The 16,516-nt window shown below is 40.4% G+C and overlaps 4 protein-coding genes across 7 annotated transcripts; 2 read left to right on the plus strand and 2 right to left on the minus strand.

The window, feature by feature from the left end:
• Positions 1-4,301: 4,301 nt before the first annotated feature.
• Positions 4,302-9,284, minus strand: LOC120451241 (protein PAT1 homolog 1). Its single transcript, XM_039634753.2, has 5 exons — positions 9,126-9,284; positions 8,127-8,955; positions 6,315-7,864; positions 5,924-6,169; positions 4,302-5,867 (listed from the first exon to the last, which is right to left on the minus strand). Exons 1-5 carry the CDS (start codon positions 9,162-9,164, stop codon positions 5,589-5,591), a joined length of 2,943 nt encoding a protein of 980 aa, XP_039490687.1. The 5' UTR covers positions 9,165-9,284; the 3' UTR covers positions 4,302-5,588.
• Positions 9,285-9,712: 428 nt separating this feature from the next.
• LOC120451242 lies at positions 9,713-10,909 on the plus strand. Its single transcript, XM_039634754.2, has 2 exons — positions 9,713-10,200; positions 10,255-10,909. The coding sequence occupies exons 1-2, from the start codon at positions 9,808-9,810 to the stop codon at positions 10,828-10,830; spliced, it is 969 nt and encodes a 322-aa protein (XP_039490688.1). The 5' UTR covers positions 9,713-9,807; the 3' UTR covers positions 10,831-10,909.
• A 46-nt stretch (positions 10,910-10,955) lies between these two features.
• On the minus strand, positions 10,956-12,191 carry LOC120451243 (putative tRNA (cytidine(32)/guanosine(34)-2'-O)-methyltransferase 1). Its single transcript, XM_039634755.2, has 3 exons — positions 11,901-12,191; positions 11,165-11,847; positions 10,956-11,109 (listed from the first exon to the last, which is right to left on the minus strand). The coding sequence occupies exons 1-3, from the start codon at positions 12,019-12,021 to the stop codon at positions 11,005-11,007; spliced, it is 909 nt and encodes a 302-aa protein (XP_039490689.1). The 5' UTR covers positions 12,022-12,191; the 3' UTR covers positions 10,956-11,004.
• A 490-nt stretch (positions 12,192-12,681) lies between these two features.
• On the plus strand, positions 12,682-16,466 carry LOC120453266. Of its 4 annotated transcripts, none has more exons than XM_039637891.1 (13): positions 12,682-12,869; positions 12,999-13,134; positions 13,186-13,296; positions 13,364-13,523; positions 13,588-13,614; positions 13,686-13,851; positions 13,910-14,257; positions 14,324-15,148; positions 15,203-15,374; positions 15,437-15,533; positions 15,593-15,724; positions 15,787-15,928; positions 15,990-16,466. In XM_039637891.1, exons 1-13 carry the CDS (start codon positions 12,775-12,777, stop codon positions 16,207-16,209), a joined length of 2,631 nt encoding a protein of 876 aa, XP_039493825.1. In that variant the 5' UTR covers positions 12,682-12,774; the 3' UTR covers positions 16,210-16,466. The 4 variants fall into 4 exon arrangements, with proteins under 4 accessions (XP_039493825.1, XP_039493827.1, XP_039493824.1 ...); XM_039637893.1 differs by having other exon boundaries at positions 13,591-13,614; XM_039637890.2 differs by having other exon boundaries at positions 12,683-12,869; positions 15,987-16,466.
• The last annotated feature ends 50 nt before the right edge of the window (positions 16,467-16,516 follow it).

Raw genomic sequence — 16,516 nt, forward strand, 5'->3', positions numbered from 1 at the left:
GGCAGGAGTTTGAATACATTATTTTCTTATGAGGCCAGAGACATTCCGCAAATGCTAAACAAATAATACGACAGCGAGGAGTATCTTCCCACAACGCATCTTATTTAAAGGGCCTCAATTATTTAGCAGTGTCTTTGTTACGATTTATTTTTTCTTAGAACATGAAAAAAGGCAACATATAACAGTCTACCAAGCCAATAGCTCGCGAGCTTAACATTCGGGAAAAGGTTATTCAAAGTTCAGATTAAGGGATTTGATAGGACAGATATTTAATCACCAATATTTAAGTATAGCTCAATTATAATTGAATTCTAATTTAATTGAAGCACTTAAATGATATTTGACAAGAATTTTCTGATTAGTAATCATTAATTTGAATCTTCACTTTCAAACTATAACGATAATGTGATGTGGCTAATTTTACACGTGTCTATCACAAGAGTCTACCTTTTTAAGAGTTACGTCATTTAACTATAAACAAATGCACAACGTGGATTAACTCATATATGTATATGTTTCTTGTGTGTGGGAAGAGGAATGGTATATAGTTTGGGTGATATAGTGGATGGTCACCTATGAAATCTTAGCTTGGCTGTTTACGAGTTTTGTTGCTTGGAAAGTATCGGGTTACCGCTTCGACTCTTTTAAATGCCGACAGAACTTGTGGTATTTGGACCATTCAGGAAGTTTTTCAAATTTTCCATCTAAAGAATTCTCGGAAGTTTCTTGGCTACTGGGCACAAAATTGAAAAAAAAAAACGCCTGATCTAAGAAAAGGTAAAAACTCCGCAACTTAATTTTTAAAAAGTTCCCACATTCGCGTCAGAATAAGTTAATAAGTGGAAAAGTACTTGATCTGCCGACCTGCTGTTATGTCTGAATGATTGTTCTGTTGACGGGCCCACTTGGGTGGCCACTCATCCTTGAAACTCTTCACTCGCATTCTCCGCGAATCTGCTGCAATCCACTATCAGCTGCCGACTTCCTCTGAAAACCCAAAGCTCGAGAAATTCCTGGCAGATCTGAAAACCAGTTTAGCATCGTTCATCATCTTCTTATCCTGTGCAATTCCCTGGCATTTGTTGGCCCCTTAACGAGTTCCAGCCTTTTTTATCCATTGATATTCCCATTTGCTGTCTCTTTTGCCCTCGGTTTTGAGTTTCATAAGCTAATTTTCGAGAGTTCATTCAAAAAAGATAAATCTGAGTAGCGTGTGTCCCTTCAAGTCGGAAGAATTTGTATGGCCTTTGAGCTCTTGAAAGCCATATCGACTTACCTGTTAATTTTGATCAGCGGTCTTTGTTTTTTTTAGGGCAAAGAGATACCAAACTCACATAACTATTACTTTGCACTTTGACTATATTTAGTTTTATAACAGACTAGTTCTTGAACGAACTTTTTTTTATAACAAAAAGGTTTTTCTGTCTGCTATTTTTACTTAAAAAAAAATTAAAACTAGCATTAGAAAACATGCACATAATGTTAAAACCATTTTACATTTTTTAAGTTTGAAGTTTTAAATCACAACTAGTTGAAGATTAATCCGAGGTTAAAACGCGTCTTACCTCCAAGATTATTTGTCATTTCCAATTATATGTAACTGTGGGTAAATGTTCCTTTTCAAATTTTGATTTGGATGGCGCGCGTTTTTATTTGACTGTCACGATTTGGCGGACGCGTCCTGTGGCGCATTTCTAAGCCAACTAAGCGCCGGCCGTAGCAGGACTCGTCCTTTTATAGGCGATGCTACTGGGCTCCGGCGGTTTGGTGCGCACAGGGACTCCTGCGACTACGACCACTGCGCAGTGATACGGATATGGATGTGGACACCACGGCGGCGTCGGCACGGAAGAATCATTGGACAAGGCGCCGTCGCCGCCGCCGTCTGAAACCGAATCGAGCTTGCGAGCCAGTCCACCTCCTTGGACGCCGACGCCGACGCCACTCGTCCTTCGTCCTTCATCCTTCTGACTCATTGCCAGTCCCCGCCAGCCATTCATGCACCAAACTGGCACTTGTATGCAGATGTATGACGCTGTGGACATTCGAGTTTATTGTCTTTTCCATCCTTTTTTTTTGTGGCGGGCACATTAGATGTTTTGGTTTTTGTTTGTTTTGATTTTTGGCTACCGGACGAAGCGGCAACTTGAGAAGAACTTTTTATAATTATTTTACAAATGTACATTGCACTCATAAGTGGATTTTTAGGATAGTAAGTTGTTTTAATTATGGTTTCCATATTTGTGTAACATTATTGATTTCATTATTACATAATTGATTGTTTCGATGGAATATGAAAATATTATTTAGCAAGCTACATACATATGTATGTACATGTACATATGTATGCTAAATTCTGAATTGATAAGTTATTAAGTGGCTGTCTCCTCAAAAGCATCTGGATTAATAACTCTACGCATTAATAAGAAACCCTATTAAATGGAAAGAAGTCTAGAAACTGCAAAAAGCACGACGTAGTAAGTACATAAATTTTTAGTTGGCGTCACTAGGCGTCTGGTCTAGTCGCACTGGGGTCTAAGCTGAAACCTATCTGCGCGCCATTTCGTTTTTCAAATGTTGGCTGCCGGCGACGGCGACGATGGCGACTGGCGGCCGAAGTTGGCCTAAACCGCACAGCGAGCCCTAGACACTCCGATTCCGATGGGAAAGTTTGCACGACCTATTGGCAGCCAGAGGAGAAATCAAGACACCGATACTCATTAACCGGTATTTAAGTGGTTAACTCCAAAATAAAAAGAGGTGGCGCCGCAGGTCGTCGATCTATAAGGTTTCAATAAAACGATGCAGTCGCCGGATATTTGCAATATATGTACAATAAATCTAAATTAAATAAGATTCAAGGTAGGCCTGGCATATTACTCATACTGCACGCTGCCCTGATCAAATCTCTATCATCTCTCCAACAAGAAATTCCTAGACATATGTGTGTATGTAAGGATCAGTTAAATCCGCACATTACATGGACGGGCGCCCTGGTAAAAGCGTATTGAAGATGATCCCCTCCTGCCGCCAACGAACCAATCGTGGGGTTGTCAACAAAAACAACGACCAGATAGACGCGACAATAACTCGTCATCATCGACGCGCCGGCTATTTTCGCATCTAATTGTGAGAACAGCGGCGTTTGGCGCGCCAATTGGTGGCAATGGCAATAATAGCGGCGCCCAGTGGCGCACACTTGGCCCGTTCGCAAATCAAAGTTCTGCGTATCCGCATCCGCTGAGTCCTGGTCCTGCCCAGAACTGCGGCACTGTCTGCTCCGCTCCGCTCCACGGCAGAGCCAGAGTCCTGTCCTCCTGCCTGTCGTCGTGCCATTGTCGCTGTCGCCGAAGAAGCAACGACGGGCGACTGGTCGCCACTATCGTCTGTCTAAGTCTAGCCTTTGTATGCACTCGGAGAAATCAGTGGTGTAGAAATAGTGGTGGAATGAAATAATTGGTACGCAGTTTACAACTTATTATTTTGTCAGTTAAATTTTCGCTTTTGTGTATACAGATTTTTATATTGATTTGTAATTTGGTTTTGTGAATTACCTTTATTTGTACGAAAAAAGGTACGTGTATGTATATATTATTTTATAAAAATTTTCAAACAGTGAAAAACAATTTTTATAATTTATTGTATTATTTAAATTCTCCACGAGTACTTACCTAAAAGCTCATTCGCGTGACCCACGGTAGTTTCCGCACTGAAGTCATGTTATTTCTCCGAGTGTACCGCATGCTCTTTGGGTGTGTGGGGTGGGATCGGGAGCATGGGCTTCGCATCCCTTCGCGCTGGGCGGACTGTTGCCGACAAGTTGTCGTCTTGGTGACCGTCGCCAGTGGTTGGCGTCGCCGACTCAGAAATTTGCAACAATTCCCGAGCGCGCCGCCGCCACTTGTTACGCACTTTGGCGCCTCCGCACAACAAAATGTCCCTTACGGACAGGCAACTGCCGACACTTCGACGCTTGATTCTGCGCCAAAAACAAAAACAGACAGACGCAAGACACGGTCGCCATTAATGATGCCCCCCTCTAAGCACAATTGTTTATATAAATCAAATTATAAATATATCATAATAGAAGAAAAAATAGTAATGCAAGCGGTTATTCTTACAACTCTAAATAGAAGTTAATAAATAATTTTGAAAGAAACCACATGAAATCCTATAAAATTAAATCTTATTAAAATATAATAGAAAATGTTTTTTTTTTTATATTGATTTTTAATATCATTTCCTCAGGCTTCTTAATTTAATAACATTTTTTAAGCCCAAAAAAAAAACGGTTTTATGGATTCGGTGTGTTCTGTGAAATGGTATGTTTTATTTATTATACTCTCTGAAATTATATTAATTTAAAAAATTTACTTTTGAATCGGCCAACATATAGAAAAATGTTTGAAGTGTTTGCAGTTGATAAATACAAATTAAACTACAATTATTGTGTTTGTGTTTGCAATCTTAAACAGCTATCGTATTTTGACTCTTGTTTGCTAAAAAAGCATTGTTTTAACGTGTTTGCAAAAAGTTTGCAGTCGAGTAGAATTTTTTTAGATACAAAACATGAATTTTAATAAAAAAAATGTATTAAACAACATTAAATGATGATGTAGATACAATTAAAAACGAAATAAAATTAAAATGCTCCACAACGGATTCTTATAACAAATATCTCTCCGTTGCGTTACAGAAGTATTATGAAAATTGCTGTTTCTCTAATTTCAAATTTGTATTTGCGTGTTAAACTAATTCTTTCCGATCATCGGACTTTCGTTTATGTTTAAAAGTCAAAATGTATCACAATTTTGATCATTTTGTTATAATAAATACGTCTGCACCTTTCACAATGCTAATTATTTAGTACACATTTATGCTGAATGTCTCGACTACATTTAATGGGTCTTGCACAAATTTGATTCAATGAAACCCAAAAGGTATTGTAGTAAAAATTTCATTAAACCGATATTTACAAATACCAGAAAATAAGCAGATACTTAAGTATGCACATCTAAATGAGTATGCATGGATCGCGCATTAAATCGGTGCTTTTAAATTTTAAAACGTAGTTATAATATTCCCTTTATAATCGTGGTTACAAGATATAGGAAAGCCCAGTTGTCAATTCGATGAAAAAAAGAATAATATTTAGGGTGAATTATTCTTTATAAATCTCTACAGAAAATGCCGGAAAAGTACTCCTTATCAAATATAAAATGATATAAGTATGTACAATGAGCAAAACCTACCATTCGATATTATATTTATAAAACATGATTTCCTCTCTCTATCTTTCTTGTACAGTGCACACAATTTTGGATAAAAGAACGTTTCTAACAAACTATTATCAAAATTTATTGACAGTTGAGTACTTTCTCAATTTCAGAATGAGATTTTTATACCCTGTATCAATATTTTTGTGTAGTATGCGTAAATGTAAAAACGATCGTACATATGTAAGTTTTGGATACATATTCTATACAAACATATGCGTAATTGAGTAAAGCAAAAGTGAACTCGGCTATATAATTTCACAATTATTTGAAACGCTTCAATCAAGTTAAATGAAAATCCGTCAGAGCAACCTAATCAATTTGATGCCTGGCTTCAGTTATTAATGCTAAGAGGGCATCTAGTTTAAGATCTTTAAACCGTTCAAAATGGTTCATAAGCGGCTGAATTGCATCTGACTCAATGGCTGCCGAGATGGTCTGGTTTTGAATAGTGCGATTGAGGCAGGATGCCACCTGTGCCAGAAATTCGCGCCACTTTTGCCTGTTCTCCTCGCTGAGAGTAGCGTCATTTCGCGAAACGTAGATTTCCTCGGCGCGAAGTATAAGGGCAACCAACGAAAGGATTCCAAACTGTCAATTTAATAATTAGTAGGACAGTCTATTACTTAAAAGTGGGGATAACTTACGCGACTGCAGAAGATTCCAGACAGTTTCTTGTCATTCAGCGTAATAGCAGATGAAATGCTCACTATTAGTTCGAAAGTGGCTTTGTTAACGTGTTTTTTAAACTCTGGGTAAAGAGCGTACAAGACGCCTTCAACGTCGTCCTTGTCCTTTTTCACAACTGTTTGCAGGGAACAGAAGACTCCGCTCCATACGATCCAGCGAATGCTTTGGTCCGCAATAAAGGGCATAATGCGTCGGATAAGTATCTGCAACGGAAGGAATCATTTAAATTTTTTAGTAAAAAACTAACTTATATCGAGTTCAATAGTTTAATACCATTTTAATATATTCAAAGGTAACTAGCCTTTTTTATTTGCATGCACCTATTCAAACTAGTTTAAAAAAACGCACCTTTCCCTTGCGCACACTCATCATGGCGATCACCTTGTCGAAAGCCAGTCCTGCCTTTAATTTATTGACCAACGCAGCTTTCGTCTCTACCTCATAGTTGAACTTGTTCTTTAGTTGCGGATTCATGGTTTGCGGATTGGCGGCTTCGGCAGCCCGCTCTTCGGGCGTTTTATTGGCCATTTCTAGCTGCTCAAGGGCTGCGATCCGTTCGGCTTCCTTTTTCTTTTTCAGCTCAATGGTGGCCATCACCTCGGGGCTTTCCAAATCCTCCAGCTTAAGCAGATAACGATACAGCGTTTCAATCAAAAGCAGAATGTGACGCGACTTGCGCATGCTGCTGGGATTTACATCGTGGCTCGCGGAGGTGGGCAGCGGAGTCGAGCTCGTTGATGAAGAAGTTGCGTTGGCATCAGCAGCTGTATTTGATTCACCACTCATAATGTCAGCATCAATAATTTTTCGCGGTGCTGTCACACTTCCATACTGCAGCTTTCCCAATGAGTTCTCAAACTTAAGAGGCGAGAATATATAGCCTGTCAGGTTGTTGTTGTTACCACCTGATCCATTGTTTGTGCTGCCTGACGTGCTGTTGGCGTTCTCCGAGTTCCGGCGCTCACGTCCGTGTCCATTGCGAGCACCATTCTTGTTGCCCAACTGCACGAGAATAAGCTGCGCATGGCCGCGTGGCTGGGTAAGCGGATGATTCAGCTGGTTATCCTTGTGCGCCTGACTGTTGCGCATCTGTCCATTCTGTTGGGCCTTGCGCTCCCTGAACACCGTGTAGTAGTAGTCGTCGATATACGGCGTGTCTGTGTTCAGCTGCGAGAGCTGGATTCCAATTAACCAGTGCTTGTCGCGCGTGCTCATCAGGTTGGCATATTCATCGTACTCTTCCAGCGGGTAATTCCCTGTACCATCTGGACGTCGTCCTTGTTGCTGCTGTTGCGTCTGCGTCCTCTGGCGATCGCTGGTCACGGATCCGGCTCTGCTTTGTTGCATTTGGCGCACGACTGCTGCCTGTTGTAGCAGCGGATGGTTCTGCTGAATCTCTTGCACTAGTCGCATATTGAACATGTTGTACATGGAGCTCGGTGGCTGCTGACCTAATAGACTTGAGGCAGCTTGCAACGGGTGCGGCGGCATTCGCGGGGGCTGCATCTGGTGCGGATGGGGTGGTTGCATAAAAGCGGCTGGATGCAGTCCAGCGGCCCGCATCGCATTGAAGCTCGGATGCATCGCAAAGTTGTTTAGGGCCGTGGGCAGAGCGTGCGGATTGAGCGGATTGGGTAGAGGTCGCTGGTTGCCGCCGGGCAGTGGAAAGTTTGGCAGCATGTGCTGCTGTATAAGCGGATGCTGGGGTAATTGCGGAATATTCCCGGGCAGACCTGGCGGGTAAATAAATCCGGGCGGCACTCGGTTGCCACCAATGCCGTTCAGCTGTTGCTGCGACGGCGGTGTGGGCAGTAGTTCGGGCAGTGGAGGGGGTCCGGGAAAACCCAAAGTTGGCCTCGGTGGCGAGGTCTGTGGCGTGCCCAAGAAGCCAGGAGGTGCTGCAATGAATGGTTGAATAGTGTTATTTTCATGGGTTACAGATATCTATTAAAACCTTGATATTTGTTACTAAAATGATTGAATCTATTAAAAATAAAATAAACATACATCGGTACATGACCTCTAAAAGAATTTCTTAAGACATTTTACCAAAAAATTGACTTTTTGTTGGACAAGTTTTCTGTATAAACACGAACTTTTAAAACACTGAGATCTGTTCTTGTAAGCATCAATATTAAATTCGATTTAGTATATACTTACCCATGTGCTGCGCTTGTTGTGGGGGCTGCTGCTGCGACTGTTGTTTCTGTTGATGCTGCTGCTGCTGCAAAATCTGTTGCTGCAACATGGTTGGTGTAGGCACCTGCTGCCTGTTACCCAGACTAAAATCATCGAACATCTTGCGTTCCGCCTGTTGCTGACTCTGCTGCTGTTGTTTAGGCATGGCCTGCTGAATGATCATATTGCGTTCTATGTCCTCAAGTGTTGTAATTTTAGGAAAAGCCTGTGGAGTCAGTGCGAAATTAGCATTCGCTTCCTGTGGGGGCTTGATCTGTTGTGGTTGGTGCTGCTGATGTTGCTGTTGTTGTTGCTGCTGCTGTGGCTTGAAGGCGCTGCGCATAGGCTCACGGAACAAATGTTGGTTGTTGGGAAACGGCTGTGATCCCCAGACCCCGGAGTCCAGCTTGATGCGGTTGCTCAGGCCACCGGCTTCGCTATCGTTGGCAAACGAGGACAGGTCCATGTCGTCCAACTTCATTGAGGAAATGTTCAGCTCCAGATCCGAGTCGCCTATGTGCCGAGACTGTCGGAAGGGGGCATTCAAGGGGGCCGGAGTGGAGCCACTTGAAGAAGGCGCCGATGAAAGCGGATTACCGTGTCGCAGGAAGGCACCATTGCCGTGATCGGCAAAATCCGTATTTCCACTAGATTCCGCGGGTCGCTTCCGCACCCTTTCGCCATTCCCGCCCAGGCGCACCATCGTCTCATGGGCTTCCTCCCAGTCGCCATTTATCGCGGATCCAAAGGTTTCGTCATTGAGGGCATCGTATTCCGCCTCGACGATGCGTCCATCGCCACCATCTTCATCCTGGGGAAACAATTGAGGCAAGTAAATTAGACATTCCAACTTTTTCTGCCCCCGGTCGCCTTCGATGCCCCTTCTTTGACGAGTGAAAAGTGTGCGTTGGGCATTTGCCGCTCCCCGTGCGGTTCCGTTTTTCCGGATACTGCTGCCGCAATGCCGGGACCACTGCTTACCGGTAGATTCGTGTCAAAGCCGAAAAAAGAGTCATCCATGGCGATAAATCTATTGCTTTACAAAAAATTATCATGACTTGTCAGTGACAATTTGTCACCTCAGCAGTAGAGCTGTCAAAACATCGATGGTACTATCGATACTACAATCGGCGCTCTGACACTGGACAGTAACATCGATGGTTTTCTGACTATCGCCTAATACCACCAATAAATTTTAGCATGCATCCTTTATTAATTTCTCCACTTTTCTATTATGATATTAGAAATATTGGATTTAATTTAATAACAAATTTTAAAATAATTTCTTTTTGGTAAAGTTTTTTAAAAAACTTCTTACAATAAAAATATTAAAAAATAGATAGTTCCATTGAAAACTCGATGGAACCATTAAAAGCTTTAGTATATTAATGTTACAGTTATTTATATAGTTTGTAAAAACCATACTAGTAGGGGTAATTTTACTGGATAAATAAAAATATATTTAATGTTATATTTTTATCTATCCCAATTAAAGTGCATATGCACCGCTTATCAATGCATTCGATATTTTGATCTAGTTCTAAACTTAAAACCTGCGGCTGCCAACTCATTTCTAAGTAACTAGTTCTTGAACTATTGTTTCGGACTGAACGCCGAGCATATTTTCGTTTCCAAAACAAATTGGACATTTCAAAAGGTCGAAATGAAGCGGAAGACGAGCGAGATCTGGTGCTTTTTCCGGGCGGTAGATGACATGTTTGCATTGTGCAATATCTGCAAGGCGAAGCTGTCATACAAGACGACCACCACGAATCTGAGCAAGCACATGAATAGGATGCACCCCACATCGGGACTCAACCGGAGCGCCAAGTACAAATTCCAGCCGCAGACCAGTCTCGCCATCGACCGTAACAAAGCTAAGCCGCGTAACTCAACGCAAGAGCTTATATTGCTGGACTTCGTGAAGAAACATCCGCGCCTGCTTCAGAATCCGACGTGGGAAACACGGGGCAATCTGGAGTCCCTCTGGGAGGAGCTGACATCCGAACTTAACAGCCACGGTCCTCCGCGAAAAGATATAGCCACCTGGAAAAGGGTAGGCTAACTTATTTGTTTCAATAAGCACTTGCATTATAAGATTTGTTTGTAGGCCTTGAAGGACTGGAAGAGGTTTATCCTGAGGAAGGTGGAAAAAAACGAAATGCACAACATGCCATTTGGCACCAGTCTTAGTTCGTCGGAGGAAACAATAGCAACCCTGTGCCGGTTAAACGAGGATGTTAGTCAAATTATTATGAAGGTCTCCGACGATGAAATGCATGAAAATTCTACCACCGAATTTGACGTGGACGAAGTAGAGGACGTGGTCCCGGAAGAAGATAGTGGCGCTCTTCAGACCTCCGCCGAGTACGTTTACGAACCGGAGGAGAACAAAACTGACGTAGACCCGCTTTACCTGCAATCAAACAAACGGGCCGCATTGACCAGCAGTCGACTCGCGGAGGAGGAGCCGACGCTGCTTGACAAGATTAGCAATAACCTAGGAATGGTGCACGATGCCGCCAACAGCGCTCAACTTGCACTTAATGAATTCTTCGTTCTGTACAAGCAGAAGCTGTACGAGGATAAGCGACATCATTTGGCAATCGAACAATTAATGGCTGAGAAAATAGAAGTGAAAAAGAAACTATTGGAAATCGAGCAAAAAAAGTTGTCGCTTAAATGACGGGATAAACACAAAATAAATTAATAGCAAGGTAGTCTTAATGCCCTAATCCTTAAATAAACTAAGTATTTCAAAAATATGTTGATTCATTTTATCAAATTTCAAATTGCTTGACCTAAGCCCACTTTATATAGAAATTGAATTTAAATTTATTAAGTTTTATTTTAGAAACATTTAGTTGATATGGAATTGTTCATCGTAGACTTGCGCTAGAATCTCCTTAAATTCCAGGGGATAAGATGCGTCATCCATAACAGAATCGTAAACATACTCTACATACTGTGGGAAAGTGTTGAATGAAAAAACGGTGCAGAGTAAAAGGCAAATTACTTACTGATTTGTATTTATCTGAGGGGGAAGTTTGGTCCCTTTTGGGATCACTTAACCCGTTTAAGTCTCCGCAAGCTATAAAAGGAACTAGGCGACGGTTTACCTCTGACCCTGTTTTCTGTGCCAGTAGACGTATATCATCTCGTGCAGGGTTAATCACTTGAGGAATGTAGCCCTCGGGAAGGCAGAAGTCGGAGCAAACTACAAACGCTTCAATGCTCGAAGGGCGCGAACTCGGTGGTTTGTAGATGTCGAATTTCTTGAAAAATATCTGCATCTGGGAGCTTAATAGTGAGGTTGCATTCCCCTTGAAAATCTTGGCCACAAAAGTTCCGCCAGTTTCCAGTACACAGGTGGCAATGCTCAGAGCAGCTACAAGTAACTGATGCTGCATGTACTCGTCCATTTCATGCACACCGGTGACATCGGGGGCTCCATCGCAGACCACCAACTGGGCTTTCTCATTCCCACCAAAGTGACCGATGATTGCTTCTGCGGTCGACTGCTTTGTGATATCTCCCTGGAGCTGGAGTATTCCTCGGATCGGTGCCATGGCTTGCAGATCAACGGCTATGATCTTAACAGCGGCCTTTTCATCGTCCGTTTCGCAGGCATCGTAGAGTTTCCGGGAGAGGACCTGGGACCAGCTGCCAGGAGCAGCACATAGATCGACTGCCCGCTGGACACCTTAATATTAAAATGTGTTAACTTTCGATCCTATGTAGTTTCAACGCTCTTACCATTTAGAATTCCGTAGGCCTCGTCCACGTGGAGCAACTTGAACGCACTCCTGGCCCTCCAGCCTTCGTCTTTGGCCTGCCGATAATATATATCACGTTTATCCTTTGAGGTTTTTCCCATTGTAAACTATTTCAACTCGGTAAATAAATAACCGCTTATATGAAATATTAGGGGTGGTCGGCAATAGAACTGTTTTTTTTTTCTAAGATACAAAAACAGTATAAGAAATTGTTTGAATATAGTTATCACGGGCAGAAGCTCGCCAAAAAGAAAATAAGTGTCTGTTATTTACGTTTTTGATGTAATAATATCGATATATCGATAAGCCAGGGATGCGAGCTAGTGGTTCGGCAGTGTCAACTGGTTCCATTTCAAAGTAATGGCTCTGTGGTTAGCTGAGGCTTTACAAAGAAATCTTAATGCAATAAAACCATAAAAACAATAATGTTGCGAAGCACATCACAGACAGCCCAAGATTAGATGAGCCTCTTTGTTTACTTGTTTCAAAAACCCGTCGTGTTTTTTTTTTTTGATTAGATATCAAAATTTGTTGAATATTTAAAATATATTTAATCTGTTAATTTAAATTGTCCATGCCTAGGATATATTGCTAGCTGGCCGGAAAAAAATCAGGCACCTCATGTATAAAAATCAGTAATTCTTTTGGATTTCTCGAAGTGTATACAATTAAGAAATTGAGTTAAGAAGAACTATTATATTAATAAATAAATTGGATGACTTATATCTGGTAACACTAAAATATTGTGTAAAATAGTTGAGGATTTTAGTGGCGGCCAAATGCGGTCACATTCTTAGCGCGAGAGCTTCAAAAATACGCTTTTAAGAGGTTTTTTTCCAAATTAAGTGGTGAATATGCATAGAATACCATTGCATATGGTGTCGGAGCCGTGCCCAGAGGCCTCTGAATACATCACGATGTCCGGGGTCATGTGTCCACGTAACCTGATGTGAGTACCAGCGCCGTTTGGTCTGGGATCCCGTAGGTTTTGCAATATTGTGAAATCCTAGTTATCCTACATTAGGGTCCTTCAAGTGTTCATAGATAGCCCATATAATAAATTAAACTACACTTTCAGAGAATGCGAGCTGTTTTTAAAGGTTCTGCGTAAAACAACCGACGCAGTTTTTTGCGATTTTTCCGAAGTTGCCCAAAGTTGCCTTAACATTGCTAAGAAGTGTATGCATATGAAAAGTCCTTCAGTGTTGAAGATGGTATATCCATTTTATTTCTTATGAATAACCCCATTGTAATCCAGTATTTAGACTTTGCAGAGTCTAAACGAAATTATATGCCGCGCACCCAGCGCCTCCGCTACATGCGTGGATGCTATTTTGGCCAGAAGTGTGCTGTATATGAAAAGTAACCAGCATGCGGTATGTCATCTTCATTCTAGCTGAATAGTCTTCATCATATGTTTAAAGCCCTTTTTTATCACTCTAGACCGCCTGTAATGATTTACTATATTACGAGTCTTTGGATCCAGCTCTCAAGACAACGGAGGGAACGATAGTGTCAAAGATACTTCACTGCGTATGCCTTTTTATGATTCGGGAGTATAAATCATCGAAAGAAAAATTGTCGGTTGTAAAAAGACTAATTGGTAATTCGCATTATATGTTATAATGATCACCTACCTATAAAACGATGTTTTTCCATCATTTCAGAAGAGGTGTCATTAGTTGATCAAACTGGTCAGTATTACTAGAGTTGTTATTATGAAAAGTTTGATTTCTTAATATTGTTATTTTATTATATTTTCCAGAAATCAGTCGGTTCCTAACTCTTATAAAACAACATGAAGAGAGAATCAACCAAGCTAGAACAAATGTTGAGTTTTGCAAGGAAGTCCAATACGAGAACTTGGCGCCTTTTAAAGGTTTTAAGCTTACTCGGAAAATTCCATTTGCCAGTCAAGCCTGTGATTATTTGTAGGTAAAGAATGCTTGATGTACACTAAATATAGTAAAGCGATCTATTCTCTTATAGCGAAAAACCCATTGAGAAATCTGGCGGAGTTTTCGCTTCATGTGAAATGCCAAAGGGAGAAATTGTTCTTGTGGAAAATCCTGTGCACTTTCAGTTCAGTGCTCCATTTCTAAACTGCGATTTGTGTGGAGTACATCAGGAACAGCTATATACCTGTGATGACTGTCGTTATAGAACCTATTGCTCAAAGTTGTGTATGGAATCAGATGCAGAAATCCACCAATACGAGTGCTATGGATATAGAATTGGGCTGATACCAATGCTAGAGGCTAGCATGCTATTTCGGTTGTTTAACGAAGCATTAGAATATATTCTTCCGGCTATAGTAGACTATGCCATGGATGGAGGGTAACTAAAGTGTAGATATAATCACATGCCTAAAAACCTAAAATCATTTCTTTTCCGCCATATCAGAGTAATAAGTGATCCCCATGAGGCTTGGACCTTTATACTGCAGCATGCCCAGGAAGAGGAGAAAAATTATAATCTTGTTGGAGAACTCCTGGCTACGGCGCCAGATTATAACCTGCTGACAAGGGAAAAGTATAAAGAAATCATAGCCACCGCATTTCGATTGTCGGTTTTCATTTACAATGACACCCACATCGCAGATAAATATTTTTATTTGCTGGCTCTCGTGAAAACAGACTTAATTAATGTAATGGCAGCTATACTTTTACGGTTGTGTGGCCACGTTCTATTAAATTCCCATCGAAATGAGCTTTACTACACAAAACCCGGAGATACAGTTGGCATGAATGAAATTAATGCAGAATTCGAAAAGTGTGGTGCGCTTCCGATGCCAACTGACCGTATAAGCGCAAATGTATTTAGTTATTATGGAGTAAATGCGATATCAGATTTCGTTGACTGCTACAACAACGTTCACGATAGTCTAACTGAGGCTGAACATGAGTACCTAGAAAAGTTACCACAGGGAAGTCCAATATTTCGGTTTGCTGATAAGCTACATTCTATTTGTATACAAAAATATGAAATTGAAACTGTGGAAGATCTCGTAGGTGCTGAGACATTACCTCAACACCAAATAGACGAGATTCTTCAAATCTTTAACACATCAAAACGTTGCCAGCTTTTGACGAATATTACAAAATATTTCCATCAATTTGTAAATCAATATTTTAACAAAATAGAAAATACCGTCCAATTAAAGTCTACGCTTTTTGTTACATTAAAAGCTTTTAAGCAGAATGGTGAGACGAATAATATTAAAGCCGTGTAAGTTATGATCTTATATTTTTGTTCAAATTAAGATGTTTATGAAAATTTTAGATGTCTACCAAGTGGAAAAGTCATTGGAGTGACTGCTAAAAAAGTCCATAAGGGCGAGGAACTAGTGCTATGCCCTGATTTTGCTAGGCACCGTGATCACAACCTAATATTGAATTTAGCACGACGCGAAGATTTCGACTTTACTTCAAATCTTGTAAGCGGAAACTTAAATGTAAGTAATGTTAAAACTTTTCAAATCGGATGATTCATAGTACTTTCAATTATGTTGCTTAGCCTGAGAAAAGTACTTCCCCAGAGTTCCTGCGACACAATAAAGCATTCATCCTCGCCATTAACGAGAACATTTCAGCATGGAAAGAGTCTCGATTAGGTTTGAGTTATTTTATACGATTTCTGAATTTGTTTTAACTTACTCTCCTTATCTTATAGATGTAAATCTGCAACTTAATTTGTCTATTCTATACGGCACGTACAACAGTTTTCTCGCCTTGCATTGCGGAGAAAAGGATGAGACACGTTTTCTGGGAGTACTCAAATTCTCCATGTTTCTAGCAATGAATGGTTTGTTTACATTTAAAATTATAGTCGTTCTGATAATAAAAAGCTTTGTTTATTTAATACAGGCTTTTTGCAACACTCTAGCGATAATATATTGCACTTCGTTGAGTTAACTGAAATGGATGATATATATTTTAAAAATATCGAAATTTACCGTCAAACCCTTGGTGTAATCAGATGCATTATGGAACAATATATTGATATCATGTGAGTTTAGATATGTAGCTGTATAAGAGTATAAAGATGTACAAATGTATTACCTTAGCAGAGTGGACTGTCCAGAAGTCGGGCCGGATTATCCCAAAATGGTTTTTGTAAGCGCTTCCTTTGTTTTAAAAAGACTGCAGATTCATACGGAAGCTTTAATAGATAATGAAGAGGCTTCATCTTTATACATGGAATATTGTACCTATCATCATAAATGGAAGAAAATCCTTGATTCCTATGTGATGATGTCACCAGACTTAAAGAACTTTTTGATAAAATAGTAGAAGATAGTAACTTTACAGCAAATGCAGTTTTTGTTTATATTTTTTAAGCTTTGTGTTTAATATACTCCTGTTAACTTTTGAATAAGAAGACAAAGAGACATTCCAGTTAAATTATATTTGTGTTGCAAACAGCCAAACTATTTCTATAAGTTTATGTTAAACATGTGTTACTTATCTATAGAAGTAGCTCTCTTCAGTTATTCAACACAAAAATTATAATGAGTCAGTATTCTTTACTGCGCTTCTTAATGGTTTATCTTTATGTGATTTCATTCTTCATGATTTTATATCAGCTACATTTAAT

Source organism: Drosophila santomea, chromosome 3R, assembly GCF_016746245.2.
Source record: "Drosophila santomea strain STO CAGO 1482 chromosome 3R, Prin_Dsan_1.1, whole genome shotgun sequence".
In the NCBI taxonomy this organism is placed as follows: domain Eukaryota; kingdom Metazoa; phylum Arthropoda; class Insecta; order Diptera; family Drosophilidae; genus Drosophila; species Drosophila santomea.

Bases quoted from the DNA above. Each gene is read 5' to 3' on its own strand.
- LOC120453266 (XM_039637890.2), top strand. From the start codon at position 12,775: ATGCATAGAATACCATTGCATATGGTGTCGGAGCCGTGCCCAGAGGCC. The intron at 13,852-13,909 runs GTAGGTAAAGAA...ATTCTCTTATAG, and splicing joins AGTCAAGCCTGTGATTATTT to CGAAAAACCCATTGAGAAAT. The intron at 15,534-15,592 runs GTTTGAGTTATT...CTTATCTTATAG, and splicing joins ATGGAAAGAGTCTCGATTAG to ATGTAAATCTGCAACTTAAT.
- LOC120451242 (XM_039634754.2), top strand. From the start codon at position 9,808: ATGAAGCGGAAGACGAGCGAGATCTGGTGCTTTTTCCGGGCGGTAGAT. The intron at 10,201-10,254 runs GTAGGCTAACTT...ATTTGTTTGTAG, and splicing joins ATATAGCCACCTGGAAAAGG to GCCTTGAAGGACTGGAAGAG.
- LOC120451243 (XM_039634755.2), bottom strand. From the start codon at position 12,021: ATGGGAAAAACCTCAAAGGATAAACGTGATATATATTATCGGCAGGCC. The intron at 11,848-11,900 runs GTAAGAGCGTTG...TTTAATATTAAG, and splicing joins GGCCTACGGAATTCTAAATG to GTGTCCAGCGGGCAGTCGAT. The intron at 11,110-11,164 runs GTAAGTAATTTG...ACTTTCCCACAG, and splicing joins CCTCAGATAAATACAAATCA to TATGTAGAGTATGTTTACGA.
- LOC120451241 (XM_039634753.2), bottom strand. From the start codon at position 9,164: ATGGATGACTCTTTTTTCGGCTTTGACACGAATCTACCG. The intron at 8,956-9,125 runs GTAAGCAGTGGT...TTGTTTCCCCAG, and splicing joins GCTTTGACACGAATCTACCG to GATGAAGATGGTGGCGATGG. The intron at 6,170-6,314 runs GTGCGTTTTTTT...CTTCCGTTGCAG, and splicing joins TGAGTGTGCGCAAGGGAAAG to ATACTTATCCGACGCATTAT.